Source organism: Tyto alba, unplaced genomic scaffold, assembly GCF_018691265.1.
Source record: "Tyto alba isolate M040663 unplaced genomic scaffold, T.alba_DEE_v4.0 Super-Scaffold_6, whole genome shotgun sequence".
NCBI classification, from domain to species: Eukaryota; Metazoa; Chordata; class Aves; order Strigiformes; family Tytonidae; genus Tyto; species Tyto alba.
This window is the reverse complement of record NW_024881327.1, coordinates 10801349-10821299: the sequence shown is the minus strand read 5'-3', so window position 1 is coordinate 10821299 and position 19951 is coordinate 10801349. Positions and strand designations below refer to the sequence as shown.

General features: G+C 43.3%; 1 protein-coding gene across 7 annotated transcripts in view; it reads left to right on the top strand.

Moving 5' to 3' along the window:
* The window catches only part of FAM13A (family with sequence similarity 13 member A), a 139060-nt gene that overhangs the window by 114809 nt on the left and 4300 nt on the right, over positions 1 to 19951 (top strand). For 6 of the 7 annotated variants that reach the window (XM_042807847.1, XM_042807846.1, XM_042807842.1 and 3 more), the window contains 9 exons: positions 4731 to 4944; positions 5337 to 5475; positions 6564 to 6645; positions 6785 to 7005; positions 8337 to 8420; positions 12593 to 12688; positions 14266 to 14349; positions 18333 to 18529; positions 19217 to 19318. In XM_042807847.1, the coding sequence (XP_042663781.1) occupies positions 4731 to 4944; positions 5337 to 5475; positions 6564 to 6645; positions 6785 to 7005; positions 8337 to 8420; positions 12593 to 12688; positions 14266 to 14349; positions 18333 to 18529; positions 19217 to 19318 (1219 nt within the window). The remainder of the gene's footprint in view (positions 1 to 4730; positions 4945 to 5336; positions 5476 to 6563; positions 6646 to 6784; positions 7006 to 8336; positions 8421 to 12592; positions 12689 to 14265; positions 14350 to 18332; positions 18530 to 19216; positions 19319 to 19951) is intronic. The other variant, XM_042807845.1, reaches the window with a different exon arrangement.

Here is a 19951-nt window from a genome sequence, read left to right as displayed (position 1 = left end):
AGATTCCTTACCAAATGTTTCTAATTCAAGCCCAGAACTTGCTATCCTGCCCTCAAGGAAAATCTGGAAGTACATCGCTCCCCATAACAGCGGCTGGCCCTGTCAGCAGCTCCGAGCTGAACAGGCAGCTCAGTAAATCAATACGATGCGTGTGATTGCTGCCTACGTCGCCTGATCACTGACGCTTTAAAAGAAAGTTCTGTAGATGAGATTTCAAGCAGGGTTTGCAGTAACAAGCACTTACAAAACAATCAGTGGACATTTTTCTGCGAACTTTCAAGCTTAAAAAGAAAAAGAATAAAAGCAGAAGTTGAAAACACAATTTGAGTTCTCAGTGTTGAGAACGCAAGTATTGCAGCATTGAGACCCTGAGGGCGAAGCTGATCGACAAATAGTTTCGACACTGACTTAATTGATACTTTCACATGGGGGGAAAAAAATCATAGTAATGTAAAAAAAAAATCTGAAGTGTATAGCAAGAGGGAAGCTGGATTTAGATTTCTTTTTCTCAACACTGTGGACTTAGATGAATCAGTGTATTTGTGTGTAATGCTCTTTAGCATAGGAAGTGAAAAGGTGATGAAACACTGCATTTTTATTACTACGTGTAGAAAAGAATAATTGCATTGTTTACTGATTTTATTTTAAAGCATCAGTATCTTAAACATTTTTTCATTGTTTATTATGACATTATATTGCAAACAAAATACAAAGTTGGCTTGCTAGTTGAAAGATGTGTCATCTCACTAACTGAAAAGGTGTGGTAGAGCTTTACTTGGGCCATTCTTTTTGATCTACATAGGAAGAATACCTCCTCATGTATTCAGACAAGGATGTTTTCAGCCAGTTACTTATGAGTAAAATAGGTTGTTACTCAGCTGGTGAATGTTTTGGGGTTTTAAATTGCTTTGTTCGTGTTACTATGAGAGGTCTTTCTGGGGTCTTTCAACTGGGATTTAATACTAGGACCTCAGGTGTTGTAATTAGTTAGGCTTTTTAATCCCTCTGGACCTGCTTCAGTTTACAGCAGCTAAGATTTGGCCTCCTTTGTCAGATGGATGTGCGTGTAAAAGCAGCATTAGAAGCACGTAGCAGCTGTGTGGCTGCGGAGAGGGAAACATGGAATACCCGTAGCATTTTTCTGGCTGCACCTCCAGTGGGATGTGTGCGTGGGCACCCCTCTGCTGGCCCTGCAGCCCTCTAACCCTGTGGCAAATATACAACGTAATGATAAAAAAAGTCAGTTTCTGTCAGCCAGGAGGCTTGGGACCTCACCAATACTCCACCAGTTTGATACAGTTATCTTTCTTCCCTCTTGCGTGATACAGGTTTATTAATATCTCCAGCCTTCTATGCAGCAGGTTAGCAGAGTGGTTGTGTTGCCCCTAGGCGTGTGTGCCTACGGAGTTCTGCAGAGCAACACCCGGCAGATGGCTGGCAGCTTTGTTGAAAGATTGGCTGGTTGTGAGATTTTGAGAGGGAGTGCAGCACTTCTGAAGGACTGCAGGCTCCGTACCAGTGTATTTCACTTCTTCTGCACCAACCCAGAAAAGGTGTGCCTAAAAGAAATGCATTGAGAGTCTGACCAGGAAATAGAAAATTTTTTTACCCTTTCTCTGCACTGGTACGGCCATGGTGGTTAAATATTCCCAAATATTTTTTTTTTCATGAAAGGTGGTGTTTATGGAAAATGGGGGAAAAAATAATACATGGAAAGAATGTGGAGATGAGTAGAAAACTGAGTTTTCTCTGAGCCAGAGAGATCTGTTCAAGACAGAAGATGAGTAAGGGTAACTGCTCTGTCAAGTCAGTGGCAAAGAAAAAGTGAAACATTTACATTCTTTACTGAGGTTTTATTCTTCAATTAACAGAAAAGGGAAAGGGTGACAACATTAATCCTGACAGCAGACACTTCAAACCTGAACCATTACATCCAGGAATTTAGCAGCTTTCTGCAAAGGCTCAATACTTTGATAGCTATCTTAGATAAATGAATAACAAAAGGTATTATATATTCTGTTAAACAGGAATTGATTGATTGTGCCCTGTCAGAAAAAGCGGCAGCTTTCTGTTTGTGCAATCCAGCAATTCCAGTGCTTCAGCTGAAGCACCTGGCACCTGGCCACTACGAGAGCGAAGGCAGGTGAACTACAGCTCTGGTCCACTTCATGATCTGATGTAAATAAAATCCATATTTCTGCATACTTAAGTATGTTCCTTAATAGCTGTATTGACTTGGGGGGGGGGGGGGGGGGGGGGAGGGGCTAGCCATTTTGTATCCAGATGAGATTTTTGCTTCTAAATACAGTCAGCAAGGGAAACAAGTTACCCATAGAGTCAGGACTTCCAGAGCAAAGGTTAAAAAAGGCTGATCGTCTCTAGCAGCCATTTCTTATGTCAAGTCTCAAATCTGATTTTTTCTTTTAGGATTTTTTTTCCTTCTCCTTTTTAAGACTTGCTCCTTTGGAATATGAGTTTCTATGTTGGGGCAGTATATGGAAATCAACAAAATAGGAAAGTAGAGATACCTTGGTCTCAGCTAGCCTGCATAAGATGCTTTGCTGTCTTTTGGGGTTTGATCATAGGCTCTTTGAGCCATTGCAATTCCCTGAATGTCACATGCTATCTGGGATATAAATCCACCTTTGGACAAAGTCACATGTATCATGCATGATTAATAATGGCTTTGTTAGCTGGTGTGGTAGGAGCTTAATTTGGTTACTGCTAAATATGCTTCTGATTTCTTCTAAGTTTATTCCATCTATGTAAATCCCATGGAGGTGTGATGTAACAATTTCCAAGAGCAAATTCTGTTCGGGAGTTAGAGTGTATTCCAAAAACGGGAAGTGAGAGATGTCTGAAAGAATCGCATGTATCACATTTAACTAGTAGGAATGAAGTTATCAAATTTGTTCCTTTTGTGTTATTAGCCTTTATTTTGCTACAAGAGATCTTGTGAGGCTCTTCCTGAAATCATGAGAGATTCAGGGACGTGTGCAACACAAGTGACACAGTTTGGCTGAAGGGTTTTGCCCTTCGTTTCACCTTCTTCTTACCAGATTCCTTGAGCAAAATATTTCAGGTATTAGCAACCGCCAAGGTTCAACTCATCTTAGGAAAAAACTCTTTTTCCAAAAATTAACTGAGAGAAGGACAGGCTGCATAAGCTTTCTAATCCATGGCAGAACAGCTGACATACACTTGGGACTTGCACACCTCATCGAAGTAGCCTCTGCAAGCCAGGCTTCTATGTGCTTCACTTATCATAACACCTGCAAGAGGCTGTTATGCAAAAACCTTCAGCTGCATCAGTTTGCATGCAGCACCAACCTCTAAGCAGAGGTGTGCCATTTATATTCACGTGCTAAGGAAGAAGGGGAGAGGAGGAGGGCATTGTTTGATGCTGTGTACAGTCAGAATACCACTGAGCCTGTCATTACTGAATTGTGGATGATCTTGCACTGTCCGAATTGGGGGGGGGGGGGGGGGGGGGGGGGGCACGGAGGGGGGGTGGTGTGAGGAATATTAAACAGCATAGACGTTCCATAAGGGAATCCTCGTGCGATCTATTCTGAGCTATGGAAATGTTAACCTTGTTTGGCAAAAGGAAACACTGCTTTTATTTAAAAATTGCTAGCTTCAAAAGCCCCTTCTCTTTGTGGAAGAAGAATAGACGCACTAGGCATGGGAAATAATGAGTCCATAGCTCTGCGACTGGTCTGGGAGATTTCTATAAGGTTTTTGTTTTGTTACTTGACTCTAGAACTATTTGTTAGATTTATGAGTTCAAAGCCTGGCTCTTAAACTGTCTAATCCTGTGGCACTAAGTAGGAGCATGCAAATCAGCTTAGTAAACTATCTGAACACAAAACGTTAGACTCTTTATGGCATCTGGAGGGAGTAATCACAAGATTGAGGCAATTGCTTTCCGTGGGCTCCACTGTGCTAATCAGCAATGCTAAGTTGGGTTTCCCTTTCTCTCCCACACCACCATCTCCCTATAGAACATTTCTTTTACTTCCAGCTGGTTAGATCATCCAGGAGACTGAAGATTTCCTCACTTTTGTACCGTGTTGTTAAGCAGCAGGATTGCATGTGAAAGAGAAAAGGGGGAAAGTCAGACCATATTGCCGTCATTGTTAATTTACAGGTTAGCCACCCTGTGGAACAGGTAGTCATGTGAGACACCTTTTCCTTGCAGACTAGAAGAACCTATGCTTGCTCCTAGACTTTGAACCTCCAATAGTGGGTGGCAGAGTCATACTGGAGTGCTGGAGGCTACGGGAGGGCAAATAGTTCATTTACAGCATTTGTACATCCTGACACTGAAGAAAAAAAAAAAAAATCCTTCTGTAATCTGGTTGCCTCCTTTGTATTGCCATGTGCCAATAATTCTCTCTTGTCCAGCACATTTTCCTCAGAGGTGCTGGCTGGTGATAGCCTCATTTGGCGTCAGTCCGTGGTAATTACTGACCAATTTTTGGGTGCAGTTTTCTGTTGCACCTAGGAGATTATTTATGTTTGCGTAGAGTAAGTACCCTCTGTGACCAGTCACTGCTTTGCACTGCTTTGCACACTGGGCAGATGCGAGTAGTGACCCAGAGAAAGCCCGACGACAAGGAATCGCAGTCCAGGACAAACGAGTCAGGGTTCGTTACAAAAATTGCCTGGAGTCTGTCGTACATGTGAAACAAACCCGATAAAACTAGCCTTTGTCTTACTGTTCCCAGAGCCCATCCCTGCTCTTTCCTCCTGGCAGCGAGACGGCTTAGACTCAGACGAGGCTCGCCTTTCCCCGCAGGCCGGTCGCTTAATTCGCCAGCTTCTGGATGAGGACAGCGATCCTATGCTGTCCCCTCGCTTCTATGCCTATGGACAGAGCCAACAGTACCTGGATGATACAGAAGTGCCTCCTTCCCCTCCCAATTCTCATTCCTTCATGAGGTGGGTTGGGACTGTGATTTGCCCCTGCTGACTGTTGCGTCCAGCTATAAAGGGTTTGCACGGTTGCACCAAGCAACATCTCTTTGGATTGTGTATGCTGGATAGCTATGCTGTGTTGGGTTTCTGGCCCTACTGACGGGAAGGTGATATTTCTAGAAGAGTTCTTGATAACTAATCGTTTCTGGGTTTGTGAATTAATATCTAGGGAGTTGCTGTTGCTGAAAGAGGCTGTTACAGCATCTTTTGCTATCTGTCATTACAGAATAGCAACATAGCTTTCTCACTTCTGTGGGATTTGTCCTTATTTACACAAAGTTTAAGTGGCCTTTTGTGCGTGAAGAGGTACTGTGGCTGTCTGGATAAGCTCTTCCTGCAATCTCTGCTCTTCGTAGGAGGCGGAGTTCATCTTTGGGATCTTACGAAGATGACAGAGAGGACCTTACCCCTGCACAACTCACCCGGAGGATTCAGGGACTGAAGAAGAAGATCAGGAGATTTGAGGACAAATTTGAAGAGGAGAGGAAATACAGGGTGAGTCTCTAGGAGTTAAGCATTTGTACGGAGAGGTGTGCATTAGCGACAAAGGGAAGGGACATTGGGGGGATTTGTCAAACATACAGAGGACTTGAAAGCTTTTATCAGAAAAAAGAAAAAAAAGAATTAAAAAAAAAAAAAAAAGCTGCTGCCCCAAAAAAACAAAGTGTGTATCCATATCAAGCAAATTACCTTCCCAGGCATTATGTGCTATCAGCGCAACACTACAGATAACCTGATATGCTCATAGGATTTTGATCACTCCTTAGGACAGTGTGCCAAAAGCACACACTCAGTGTGTACGAATAGCTATGTTAAACTTCTGTTTGTTTATTTATTTGAGTTCAGTTTATGGGAGGCACAACTGCGCATGTTATGTGCATGATGGTAATCCCGGGACACCAGTGCATTGCAGAGGAGAGAGAGCAGCCGCTTTTACTCCTGAGCAAGGAACCACAGTCAAGTGCTGCTGAGCAGTAGCAGTGTACTGTACTCTCAGTATTCCTGACACACCCTTCAGATGCACAGAAAGCTTCTTAAGGAACTCAAGCTTTACGTGTGTGCATCTTTGTTAGAGATCTAAACCACAAATGATTGTACTGAAAGGATCCTGCCTGCAGTAGAAAAGGCTGGAAGAAATGCTCAGAGCTTGCTGTAGCCTAGCATTTGGGTTATTTCAGTGTCTTTGAATGTAAGGCAGGCTTTGGTGTGGATGCATGCATTCCAACACCTCTCAAAGTGTTCATGCTAGGCTGCTTCTATTTTTTAGGAAACAGTAGGCATGAGGATTTCAGTGTTCATCTGTCACTCTGAGCCACTCCTACAACTTAATGTTTGTCATCAAAAGTTTTGTGTTTTCTAAAAAAAAAAAAAAATCAATCTTGTGATGTCCATAAGAGAGTGTTGTGGCTGGCAGGAGCAATGGAAGCAAGGTCAGAGGTATGCCAGTGCAGTCAGAAGCCAGTGACTATGCTCCATGCTGGGTCCAAATTCGGTTGTACCTCTTTTTGTGACACACGCTTGTTTCAGTGGGTCTCTCCTGTTGGTTGAACCACAGATTCAGCATGACTGTTCTTTCCTCCCAGCCTTCCCACAGTGACAAAGCAGCCAACCCTGAAGTGCTCAAATGGACAAATGATTTGGCCAAATTCCGAAAGCAACTTAAAGGTGAGCAGCCACCACTGGTGCACCTTTGGGGGGCAGCTGGACTCTGCCTCATTTAAATTTGATATTAGGCAGCGATCCTGTCACTGTCACTTTTTAAAAGAGAAAACTTACTCATCTTCCTTTAAATGTCCCTGTTTAGAGTCAAAACTGAAGATACCAGAGGAAGACCTTGGACCTGTTGTGCGTCAGCGGAGCAACACGCTCCCCAAGAGCTTTGGCTCTCAGCTCGAAAAGGACGATGACAAGAAGCAAGATCTGTCAGATAAATCAGCCAAGCCTGCTGTGGAAGCGACCCTTGATTCTATCCAGAAGAAGCTTCAAGAAAAACGAACAGAGGCAAACCGACCTGAAGATATTAAGGTACAACTTAGAGATCAGATTTAGGCCTTTAGGTACAAGTAGGTAACTCACGGCTGTGCAGTCGCTTGTGAAAGTCCTGTGGTCTTACACATTTTGTCACAAAGTCTGCAACCATTACTCCTGGCTCGCTTGCTTTAGTTTCTTTCCCTCCACCATATTTTTTTCCAGAGCTTGGTTTCTATTGAATGCCACTGTGTGTTCTTTTTCTGATCCTTGTATATTCCAAGTGTTTGAATTACTGCAATATTTCCTGCCCTGTGTTGGGCTATTTCTGTTGTTATGTTGAAAGGATTTTGGCAAATTCTGAGTCTTCCAGTGATTCTGGAGACTGGGTCATCTGTTTTCTTCTAGTTCACTCCAAAGCTGAATGCCCTTCTCTCAGGGCATTTTATTGCCACTCCTCAGAGTTCCATATTGAGCTCCGTTAGCTGCTGTAATCTCTGAGGGTTATCAGCAGGGGAGGTCTTTCTAGTTCCTGAGGTTTGGGCAGCCTTGTAAGTGAAGTCCTTGAGTCTGCTGACATGTAAATTGTGCGGTGCTTTGTAAGAGAGGGGCAGACAGCATCATCTCTGTTTACTAGATCTGCAGAAGAGGATGGTATGCACAGTGCATGTTTGGCTGTTTTCTGACAGTAGCAAGAGTCTACAGCCTGGCATTTAAATAGGGCCTGTGATAGTATTTGGTGGTGTGACAGGGAGAGAAGGCTAGGTGTCAGGCAAGTTCAGTGGGGGAACTCTGGCAAACTGAGTTAGGGGAGTCTTCTCCAACTGTCTGCCCTTTTTTTTTGGCTTGGTCCCCTCAGCCTGTCTGCCAGAGCTTTCCACTCCGTAGCAGAATTGGCATAAGGAGACGTTCTGACTGCACTTCAGTTCTTGGTAAAGTGTGTTTGTGGCAGTCAAAGCAAAGATGGCAAGTTTTGCAAGAGGTACTGGAGCTTGTCTCGGATTTGGAGAAAAAGGAAGAATGTGTGTTTTCTTGTAGAATTTACTCTTCAGATCTTAACTGAAAAACAGCCACCATCATTAAATATTTCATGCCATTGTTTTTTCAAAGCACACTGATAAATCCCCCTTATGTACACAAAATACCTTCATATGCAAAGTTTATATAGTCTTAATCTGCCTGCATTGTCCATAGGGTGCCACTTGCATTAACAGTCTCTTTGGCAATATAGCTGGGAAAAAAAAACTGGAAGGAAGAGATGAGTCTTCAAAGCATTAATGACAAAATGGCATGACTTTGGTTAGGCCACAAATCAGTATTGTTTGAGTCCAGGAATCTGACTTTTTTTTTTTTTTCTTCCTCCTCTCTCTCTGTGCCACTTTTCATAGGACATGACAAGAGATCAGATAGCAGCTGAAAAAGTGGCTCTTCAAAAAGCTTTGCTGTATTACGAAAGCATTCACGGCAGACCGGTATGTACAGCAGCATTTTTTTTCAAAGTCCATCTTTATATGTCTTTGTCTGTGGTAAATAATACCCTTAATGATCCTTTCATGTCACAGTCACTAGAACTTCTTGCTGTTCAAACCACACATGCATCCTGTCATCCACCTCCCTGATCCTTCACTACCCCTGCTGCCGAGGAGTCTGTTCTCAGCAAGGTGATGTCTGCACGCAGCACTGGGCTTGGCAGATACGTGCAGGACCAAGCCTACAGGCTTGAATGAGGCTGAATGTGCATTATTTTGTCATCACACTCACCAGGATCCACAGACATCCAGTTTGTGGCCCAGCAGACTCACCAGCTTTGCCAGGGATACAGTCTCCACAGGAACAGTTGTGTGTGGTCCCCCATCCAATCAGGAATTTTGCAATTTGCTAGGATTGATGGTTAACTGGGAAGACAGATGTGCATACATTGCTCCTTCTTAGAGGAGCTACAGCGTATTTTTTCCCAGCACCTTGCTGTTTGCAGGGAGGCATCTGCACCTTGCTATTCTTACAATCTTCTTGTGCCAAAGGATTCATGAAGCATCATTCATGAAGTCTCCTGAGCATCACAGCATAAGTTGAGAGGAGATTTCATTCTTCCCCTGAGAAACAGATGGTTTTTTCCATGTGCCAGTGGAAGTGGAGGGCCTGAGATTGCCTGCACATTCAATCTTATCAAAGGAAAATTATTTGTGAAGACAGAGAATTAAGTACTGTGTCCTGCTGATCCCTGCCATGGCAGAAACACAGTGGCTTCCAGGCCACCATGTTAGCTTTCTGTGAATACCTCCTCTTCTTTCCACTGATGACATTATAATCTTTGCTACCAGCTGTATAGGTAAAGCAACTTAATTTCAGTGGTGCTAATCCCTTGAGCAGTGGCTTGGGAGCAGCAAATTGCTGCTTATAAGGAACACTTCATTAGTGCAGCTGACAAGTCTGTCATTCTGCTGCTTCATGGGATTCCTAATCTCTTCTTCCTTTTGCTCCTAAATTATTTCCTACTTTGTCCATTGTTTTAAAAAAGTCTCATTGATTTATTTAAATGCCTTCATGAAGTGCTAATATTGTACAGTCGCATATACCAGCAACTGAAAACAGCGCAGTTGTATAAAAGGGCATGCACTTCTATTCTTGTGTAAAATAGAAAAAGGCCAGCACAAGGGAATCCACCTAACTTTCCCTGTCTTCTCCATGAGACCAAATCTGCTTTTGCTGCTTTTACAATGATACAAATCAACAGGTGGCATCTCACTGAAGTGAACTCACTTAAATCTGTTTAAAAGGAGAACAATTCCAGAGCCTAGCTTGTCAGCATAACATCTGTTTGTTTGTTTCTCCCCTTTCTGAGGCTTTATTTACACAACAGCTTTTTAATTTGTTTGGGTTTTAAGTAAGCAGTCTATACCTAGCAACACTGAACTGCATGGCAAAGAAGGCTGCAGCTGATCAGCTTTTGCCGTTCACAGCTCCTGGCACTGCAGCAGTGGAAAAGTACTGAGAGTTTGAGGAGAATGGGGACAGTTCAGCCAAGTATTTTTTTTTCTTAAAGATATTTAACTAAACAAGAAAAACAATGGAGCTCATATTTATTGTGCAACTGGGTCTTTCTGCACCAGTGATAGATGAACCTGCAAAGGTGGAACTGATGGCCAAAAAGTCCATCTCTGCAGAAATTCTCGAGCTGCTCTAACAATGCAAGCGATGGTCTGTTCATCGGCTGCTGCTCTTTTGCCATGTGGAGCGTGCTCCAGAGCTGTGTCAAAGGCTCCATTATTCCAACAGTCTTTTTGCATTTTAATGTTCTCCCAAAATATACTCAGGTTTTGCTGGTATTACTTATGTTTACCTAGTGAGACAGTTTGCCCATGCGCTAAACATTTTCTTTCAGAATCTGCTTTCTGTTAAGTCTGCTGGTGTAAGTCTGCAGGGCTGACTCAGGCCCCATGCACTTAACTTCCAGTGCCTAAACTAATTCTCTGTGTTCTTCCTCCATACTGATGCTCGGAGACTGAAGCATGTAATTTGTTTTTTCCGTTCTTCAACATACCTAAGGATTTTTTGCCCGTTCCAAGGTTCATGTTTATTTTTTAGTACAGAACAGTGCTATTTATCGACTTTGAAATATCGTTAATTGAAGGTTTGGTTCTCAGCCTCAGCATAGTCTCTTTTTTTTTTAGTAACAGAGGCTATCTGAGCCAACAGTAGTGCTGTGCCTCTTGTTCTACTAACTGCTAACCTAGTAAAGCTAGGAATAATATAATATATATATAGGCTCCCCAGTGTCTCCAGTTGTATGCTTGACTCATTGCAAAGAAACGTCCAAAGTTGAAGGCAACTTGCTAGCCAGTGCAATTGAATGCAGACACATCAGCCTGAAACTTGGTATGGAGAGGGCCGAGTGACTTGTTTGATGCTGCCAGCTCGCATCCCTCTAATCCATGCAAGCTGCTTACTCAACAAACAGCCACCTTGAGTCTGTCAGGTCTTGAAGCCTGACTGTGCTTCAAGGAGGTGTGGGACATGCAGGCCCTAGAACTCGGACTGCCCATCTGTATGCCCCTTACCCGGCTTGGGAACGTTTGCGTTGAACCCAGAAAGGAATGAAAAGGTCTTCCTTCTTCCTCCCCATTCATCTGCCTCCGACTTAGGAAACAGGCTTGGTTATAAGGAGGAAGATGCTACCTCCAGATTCTTAGAGTCCCTGCCAGTCCCACTTCCAGCAATACTTAGAGCTCTTCTGCCCCTTGTACACCCAACACTCTCTCCTGCTCTGGAGGGAGGATGTGAAAGCTTCAGGAAGCTTACACCAGTGAAAGTCAACTGCAGACAAAATTAAGAGACGATTCATTTTAAAACTTCTTCCCTGTCTCAAGCTGTATTCCCTCTCCTCCTATTTCTTTTGTAGAAAGGGAGACTGTACAAAGCTCCCTAGGGGTTACGCTGTTGATATTGATTTTTATATGGCAGCTGTTCAGATGCTCTGATGATTAGCAGCAGTAAAAAGCCTTGAGGAAAATAGGTGTGACATCAGAACCAGTTAAACCTTCCCCTCATAAGAGCTTTACAAGCTAAAGTTAGACAGAAGATCTAGTGGAAGGACAGTCATAGGATGTAAGTCAGACAGTGCTGAATACAAAGAAAGATGATGATCAGGTTGATTCTGCTGAGTTTGTTTGTTTTCTAACCCTGCTGTAACAAAACACGGAAGAAATAAAACCCAACTTCCTCACAACTAGTACTTAGCTGGACAGACGGTTGCTTTCCCACACTAACTGCTGTCTGTTAGGTCTTCCCTTCTGCACTGTCAGTACTACTGAGATTTTCAGCTCAGCTTGGATCTGAAAGAAAACCACAAATGAACACTCACAGTTTGTAACACTCTCAAATTGAGGAGGGAGCACAACGTGCATCTAGGAGGAGAGGAGTTAGGGACAGAGCAGTGTAAGGAGAAATTGGGGTGGGCACCAGAGCACTGTTCTGTCTTCTCTGTGTGACACAGCCGTGGCACCTTGATCCCTTCTCAGCTCTGGGTTAACTTCTCCCCAGCAAGGTTGCAGGGAGGAGGGGTGGAGGGCAAGGTTAGGGGGTTAGAAAGATGAACTGCTGGTTTGAAGAGGAAATTAGGAGGAATAGCAAAGCCTGAAAGTCAGCTTTTGTGAAATCTGTAGTTTAACCTACCCTGGGAAAGTTGCCTTATATTGCAGTATCCAGTCACTGCAGCTCATTTCTCTTTTCATGGGTCATAAACACTGCCTCTGAGGTCCAAGCCACAAGAATAAGGGTGGGGAACCTCATGTTGTGCTTTATAATGGCAGACGTGATTACAAGCACAGACTGCTGCCTGTATGGGTCATTTTGTGCTGTGGATGTATGATACCCAAGTTGGTCATTTAAATCACCTGTCTCATACGGCCCCATTACAAGACACCCCACAGCTTGGGTGCTGCTTCGTCTGGCACCTGGGACAGGAGATGGTCATGACCTGCACAAGCACTTGCATTACCAGTCTTGGGGCTGATGCTGCTAACCTGTCATCCTCATGAAGTTCCCTTCAAGCCCCCTCTTGAGTTACAGCGATCACAGGCACATGCATTATAGAGTGGAGTATCTGCTGCAGGCTTCATGGATATTGCTTCTGTTTCCTTTTCAGGTTACCAAAAATGAACGACAGGTGATGAAACCATTGTATGACAGGTATCGCTTGGTCAAGCAGATCCTCTCCAGAGCCAACACCATCCCTATCATTGTGAGTAGAGCATTCTTTTGGGGTCTATTTCTTTGGTTTTGAGCAGATGAAACAGGAATCACCACACTTTTGCATACAACACAGTCGCTAAGCCCAAGTCCCAACCTCCCTTAACACTCAAAGACCAAGCAAATGAGTGAATCAATGATGCACCATGTACTGAAGTCAGGCAAAGCTGGTCAACAGACTCTAGTGCCCACCCATGAGCCGTAGGGCACATCTCGCTTGGTGGTGTTTCCCCTCTTTCCATTGGGCTGCTGCTGTTATTTCTTCATCTTGTGTTTGGCTACAGCCTCATTTCCCTTTCCTTACCAATCCACTCTGAGCTGTAGGTCTTCCATGGTACTTGGTTACACAGGATTGTATGTCAGGAACACAAACTAGTGTGGGTCCCACAGGAGATACCCGGTCTCCTTGGCTGAGAGAAAGGGCCATCAGCCTCCTAACACTTCGTATTCATTTGTATTAAATTTAATTTTTATTAAAGAGATCCTGCAAGTGGTGGATATTCCCTCATTCAAGGTGGTGCTTTGGAAAGGAGGCTCTGCTGCCAGCAAATCCAGTGTACCCCTCAAGGGAGCAAACGCACTATCTCTAATTTTAGACAACTTGTGTAGGCCACTTCTTAAAAATTATTTAATCTAAAAAATACACACAGAATACTTCTAGCCTGGCTATAGAAAGAGAGTTGTTTTATCATAGTCCCTGTTTACTCTGTCACGTGTGATCCTTTACTTTTTTTTGCTATTTTCAAGCAGCGTTCATGTCTTGGTGGCTTTTCGTAGACCGCCAGTGAAGCGAGTGCACAGCATTACTCAGTGCAGTCACTGAGGACTGGGGATTTTTTTTCTGCAAATAGTGGGAGGTGGTCCTGAATTTAAAAAATACCAAAAAGCTGTTACTCCTTGATTATGCAAAGCACTCCCCAAAACATGTGCTGTCACAACGGTGCTGGCAATCAAGAAGAAAGAAACCGAGTAGCTGTGCATGGACAGTTCCATGCAAAGCTCTCAAGAGACACAAAACTGAAGTTGCACAGTGGGTAGCAGAGGAGAGACAAGACTGGTTTTCCCCAGCCCCTTGAGTGAGAACAGTGAGAGGCTCGTGCAGAGGCAGGGTACGTTTGAAAATCCATCTCTACGTCATTAGGCACTTCAGTGGGAAATCAGGTTTCTGGAAGGCAAGCCTGGAGAGTCTAGCTGGGTTTACACTGTGGCTCTGGAGAGCCAATGAAATGGGGGGGGGTGGGGGGGGGGGGGGGTGTGTTTGGGCCTCGGGCTGGGGATTATTTTCTTGCAGCCTTTGCTTTGTAGTTCCTGCCCAGCTAGTATTCCAGCATCCACGCTTCCTTCTTAGAAGTGTTTGGCAGTAATGTCCCTTGCTAAGCGACATCCCGAGAGAAAACAGCCCAAGGTTCAGGGGGTTTGCCAGGCATGTTTTTCTTCTTTAAGAAATAGATTTCTCCTGATGGTCCAGCGATGAACTGAGAGTGAATGTGTGGGTGAGAATGAGCTGAGAGCAGGTGGTGGAGGAGAAAGGGGTTCATAATGTAACATACTTGTTAACACCTGTCACAGGGTTCCCCCTCCAGCAAGCGGAGAAGCCCTTTGCTGCAGCCAATTATCGAGGGCGAAACAGCTTCCTTCTTCAAGGAGATAAAGGTGAAGACCTCCAGCTGCTAACTAATTGCTCAGTTTGCATCAATTTTTCCCTTATACCAATGAAAGAGATTGATTGATTGATATTTTTTTTCCATCAGTGTTGATTTTTTTGCAGTGTCCTCCTGAAAAATCAGTAGCTGCTTTAAGCCTCGCCAATTCTGATCAAAATCTTCCCTTGTTGTAGATAAGACTACAGTATTTCCTTGGCTTTGCATTCTTTCCCATACTTCTCCGTCCCCCTACTCCTGCACATAATATATTTTATTTTGCTTAAAAAAAAAAAATCACAGTTACTGATGTACCTTGCTTTTGACTTGCTTTCCTCCTTTCTTTTTTAATGACACTAACTTGTTTTGCGGTAATTTCTCTCACTCCAAAGTTCTGTGGCTTGCACACAGCACCGTGGCAGGAATGAGCTCTCACAAAACTAACACTTGCACGTGGAACCAGCCGGGGCCCTTACAGGATCCTTACCTATTCCCATTCACGTGCTTATTTTATCCAGGGCCACCTTGCGAAGGGTATTTCTAACCGAGTCACATGAGGATGGAAGTAAGAACAACTCAGTTCTGCTAGTTAACACTTGGTCAGTTTTGGATGGCAGGATTGTTGTGTTTGTTTCTCATGTTGCTGTGGGGTAGTAATTCTTGGTGGTGAAGACTGCTATGGTACTGGGCCTTCTTCCCCCAAGAAGAAGGGAAGTCCAGCACTTGAGCAGGACACACAGCGTGGAGCTGGGCCCTGTCTGGCTTTCGTTATCCTTGCAGTGTAATAGGGGAAAGAAATGCTTCAGCGCGCTTGGGTCATTTGTCCATTATCCAGCCAGAGTTTGGTTAGTGGTGTAAATACTGCAGACCTAGACATCCAAGGTGATTTGGCTATTAGGCACTTTACAGTAGATTTTATATTAATGGACTATTCAAGGCACATGCTCGTTAAAGACAGGTTGCAGACTGAAGATATTAAGCTGCCATTTGGAGGCTGGTTAATCATCATTAAGCTCTCGGTATTTTCTAGATAACTGCTGGACCAAATCTGCAATACTGGTCTGGTGGGGGGTAATTTTGCTTCGTTTTATGTATTTTCTCTTAGTGCTTCCTCTGTTTTTCACCTTTATTTGCACCAGTCAAAATGTAACAGCTATCAGTTATGGTGATCCCTGATGACCAGCATGGCTGGTGCTGCGCCAGGGCAGCATCACACCAGCTTGGCAGTGTCCTGCAGGGAACGCAGACTTTGAGAGGTTTCTTACTGAAAATCAGGGTGACAGCCTTAAGCCCATTAACACTTACATGCCTATTAACACGTAAATGGGGCCCTGTGAAGCTGCACATGGCAGCTTTGCACTGAACTGTGCTCAGAACTAGAGAGGCAAAATTGGCAGAAGGCCCCCAGACTTACCCCCCTGCCTAAGTCCACTACGGGCAGAGCACTGTTTGCCTCAGTGGAGCCCTGACACTGTTGGAGTTTTTTTATTTTGGAAGGTTGGGGGTTTTTTTGAAGCATTTGGGAGGGTTGGACAAAAGGTGATTTGAGGTGAAACCTTACCAAACATTTGGGTACAATACCCTGAGTGTAGTCTCTGTTGAAAAAATCATTGGGAAGCGATGAAGGGCTGCTCTGGAGATTTTATATGTGTAACTCTGGAGAATGTCTCATGATTGCCTAAAGATCCAAGCAGGTGCAAGCCAAATGGATCTAGTCAATGAAGATCATTCTGGTTCGAGATGTAAATGTCAGCACAGGTTTAAAATAAGATTCTTATGGGAGACTTGTTTACAGCAAAGGCCTTAGATGACCATTTCCGATCGAGTTCTCACTAGGAATCCTTTTAATTCACTCCTTTGTTTTAAGCACCAAAATGCTTTAAGCAGTTTTCTGACATCTAGATGTAGCGTTTTGGCCCTGAGGTCTAAACAAGTGACATTTCTACACTTTCTTTTCCTCCCCTGGGCTTCCACTGGCAGGAGGCTCGCTCCTGAGCTCTGAGCCAGAGTAATCCTGTCTGGCTCGGGCAGATTGCTGGTGCCCTGGCGTGAGGCAGGCTCCTGGGTGCCTCTGGGGAAGGCACCTTGCATCTGTCCTCGGGAGCGGTTTGTCACACTGCTTGTGAAAACCTTCCCGTTCTCTCCAGAAGGGGAAGCCAGAAGCACCTTGCTCTCCCAGGAAAGGGCGTGGGAGCTCCTCCTTCGGTGCCAGAGAGATTCCCCTAAAATAAAGCGTACAATTTTTACTGCTTAGATTGTCTTAGCAAATCCTCCTCCGTGCCACAGCAGGATCGGCGTTTTCCTGCTTCAGTCCTAGTCGCCGCTACCCGCCGGGGCAGGGCAGCAAGCCTGGGGACTGGTAAATGGCAGTGAGTGGTGGTCTCCCCAGCCCAGCCTGACGTTGTTTGCAGGGTTTGAGGACAGTATGTGACTGGTGTTTTATGCCTTTTGTTTAAACAATATAATCTGTGTCTGGAGAAATGGTTTTATCTAACCATATGCTAAATATATGCCTTTAACTCTCACAAGTTCCCTGCAGATTTTCCTGAGATGTATTCAAACTTCTCCGTATCTTTTATAATAATAATAATTATTATTATTATTATTACTCAGAACTTCTCCCCAGCTAATCTCTTTTCATCCTGAAGCTTCCATCTTGGTTGTAATTCTCGGCCTGTGGCTTTTCATTGCATTTTCATGGCCTGGTGCTTTGAAATAAAAAAATTCTGGCCAAACTGATTTCATGTAAATGTATGCATTTATAGATCATTGACTTTGAGGATTAGTGAGACTATGCCAGGTCCTAGTGTTGCTAGGTATGGAAGCAATCTCTTAGGAATAACTGAGCTATTCACAAGGAATCAAATGGAAAAAAATAAAGAAAATGGTTTCTTTTGATCCCAATGTAACAATACGTTTTACATAGACTTGAAGATTTCAGTGATATTAGCCCTCAAAAGCTTTTAAAAATATGCATGTGCTTAGATCCTTCTTGGCTAGAGTTACATGGTTGTAAAACAAATATATATACGCATACATACATATGTAAGAGACTTTCTGTCCACGCTGGCATTGATTACTTTCCTCTAATGCTCACACCTCATTCCTTTTATTAAGGTTGAAAACTGCTGCCTAGAAATGTCTCTGTAAGTAAGGGAAGACTGGGCCCTGTTCCCTGATAATCCAAATGATTTCTGCATAGTATCACAGGACAAGCCCTGCATTTGAGAACACTACGAATTAGCAAGTACTAAGTGCAGCAGACACTATCAAAGCTTGTGCCTATAAATTCTGCAAAAAATTTGATCACAACCAATTCATCAGTGTACTTTGGGGAAATTGTACTGAGCAGACAGTTTCCACTCCAATTTTTAGTATATTCCAGCCAAATGGTACGAAGCTGATGTCGGGAGCACATTAGCAAACAGCAGTCCTTTTACAATCAATCATATCCCACATTCAGGCCATTCAGTAACGGATCTGAGCTCACTGATATCACTGTACGAGCATTTGAGGTCTTGAATTCAGCCATTAGAGCGAGCTATTGAGCTGTATCTATTGAGAGAATATTTCTCAATTTTAACCTGGCAATCTGTATGCTGCCAGCTGTATTTGTAGGGGAGCACAGAGGATGGCAGGTATGCTTTAGACAGTAGTGCGTAGTGACTGTTAGTGGTTTTACTTACATCAGAATGCATAAAAATCAAAGCAACAGCTTGCTAAGAACCTCAGGTATTTTTTCACGCAGTTTGGTTGCCCTGGGTCTCCTTGACCGATCTGAGTTGGTGGTCGCAGTTTCTCTGACGTGCTTTGGGTATAGGGTGTCTTATTGGTGGTCTTCTGGTGTCCTGTATTGCTTTGCAATTTCAAGTGCTTGCTCTGCCTATCCACGTTTCGTATCTGTTCCCCAGTGCATGTGGTGGAAGGAGGTACCTGTTCCTGAGAAGGGAAGCAGTAACCTATTCTGTTACGGGGGTGCTCTGTCCCTCTCTGTAGGAGGAAGAGGATGGGTCCGAGGAGGACAGCAATGTGAAGCCAGATTTCACAATTACCATGAAAACAGACTTCAACGTGCGTAGCTTCTTGGATCAACTAGAAGATGATGCTGACGGCTTTGTTTCCCCAGTGGATGATAAGATGCCAGCTAGGAGCAATCAGGACATGGGGCTGTCAAATCTCCATGAAGCATCCATGTAAGTTGAATTCACAGGCAACTTCAAAAAGTTATTTCTTGCTGTGATAACATTTTATTTGTCAGAAAAGAGTCTAGATTTTTTTTTTCCCCACTTACTATTTGAGTCAGAATATTTTGCACTTTAAATGCAATAGACCCTCAAATGAAAGAGTTCAGGAAAAAACTACCTTGTTCTAATACTGATATTTGACTTCTACATCTTTGTATTCTATTACTAAATAGTAGCTCCACTTCACCAGTGGCAAGCTTTTACCATGAAAACAACCCTGTACTCTACAAGGTTTTTCAGGTTTTGGAGAGGTCAAGCTGAACTAGCTTTGCTAGTTTCAAGCACGTAGGTCTGATGCAAACGCACATAGGTTGTAGCCTTAAGTTGTGACCTTTGAATTGTGATCCTATAAAAGTCGCAAAAACCAGACCCATCTTCATCAAGTTTCATAGAAGTTAGTGGTGAATTGTGAAATGCACACTTGACTTCCTTAGAGGCTTCAGCGTAAGCGTGTGATCATTTTGCGGAACTAAACTCAGAGAGCTTTTTTTTGCAAATAACATCAGGTTGCCAGAGCTGCTTGCAGGAGCAGCTCCATTGCTTGGCATACATACAACCATCCATTTGTAGATTTACTCTGTTTCCTGTTGTAATTGTGTACATATGTATCATCTTGTTTATATTTAAACCCAACAGCCCTGAACTCTTAGAGCAGCTCCAAGAAGTCAGGGAAGAGAAAAAGAGAATCAGAAAAAAATTGAGAGACTTTGAAGATAATTTTTTCCGACAGAATGGAAGGTAATTTCTCAGCTGTCTCTCTGTCCTTCAGCTACTTTTAATCTGTTTGTCATCTACAAAGACCTCCAAATATGGAAAGTTACCTGAATTCACTATTACATATTTCTTCATCATCATCGGTGTTTTACCCACATTCATTACAGTTGCCTGTTAAAATTAATTACCTCCCCCTACCAAAAAAAAAAAAAAAAAGACAAAAACAAAACAAACAAAAAAAAAAAAAACAAACAAAAAAAAAAAAAAAAAACACCAAAACCAAACAAAACTTCAGGGACCACAGCATCTTTGAAAACTTTGTCTTAGGACAAGCAGTAAGAAACAAAAGTACAGACTGTGAAAAACCAGCTGCCTCTAGCACAGCTGACCGGAATGATGGAAAAGTTCCTCAGTGATAGAATAAATGGGGTTTTTTGTAATGATGTATGTTTAGATTTCAGTCCTATTCTTGCTTGTTTGTGAGGTATTCAGACACTAGTTTTAACGAGTAGTTCTGTTTTAATGTAGCTGGGTTCATCATTTTCAGAAAACGTCGCTCATGAATGAGCTGGTAGAATGTTTTCATACATTTATACTCTTAAATTATCTTGTTATTTCTTGCCACCAGCCATAGTCCTTAGAGGTGCTTGTAAAATC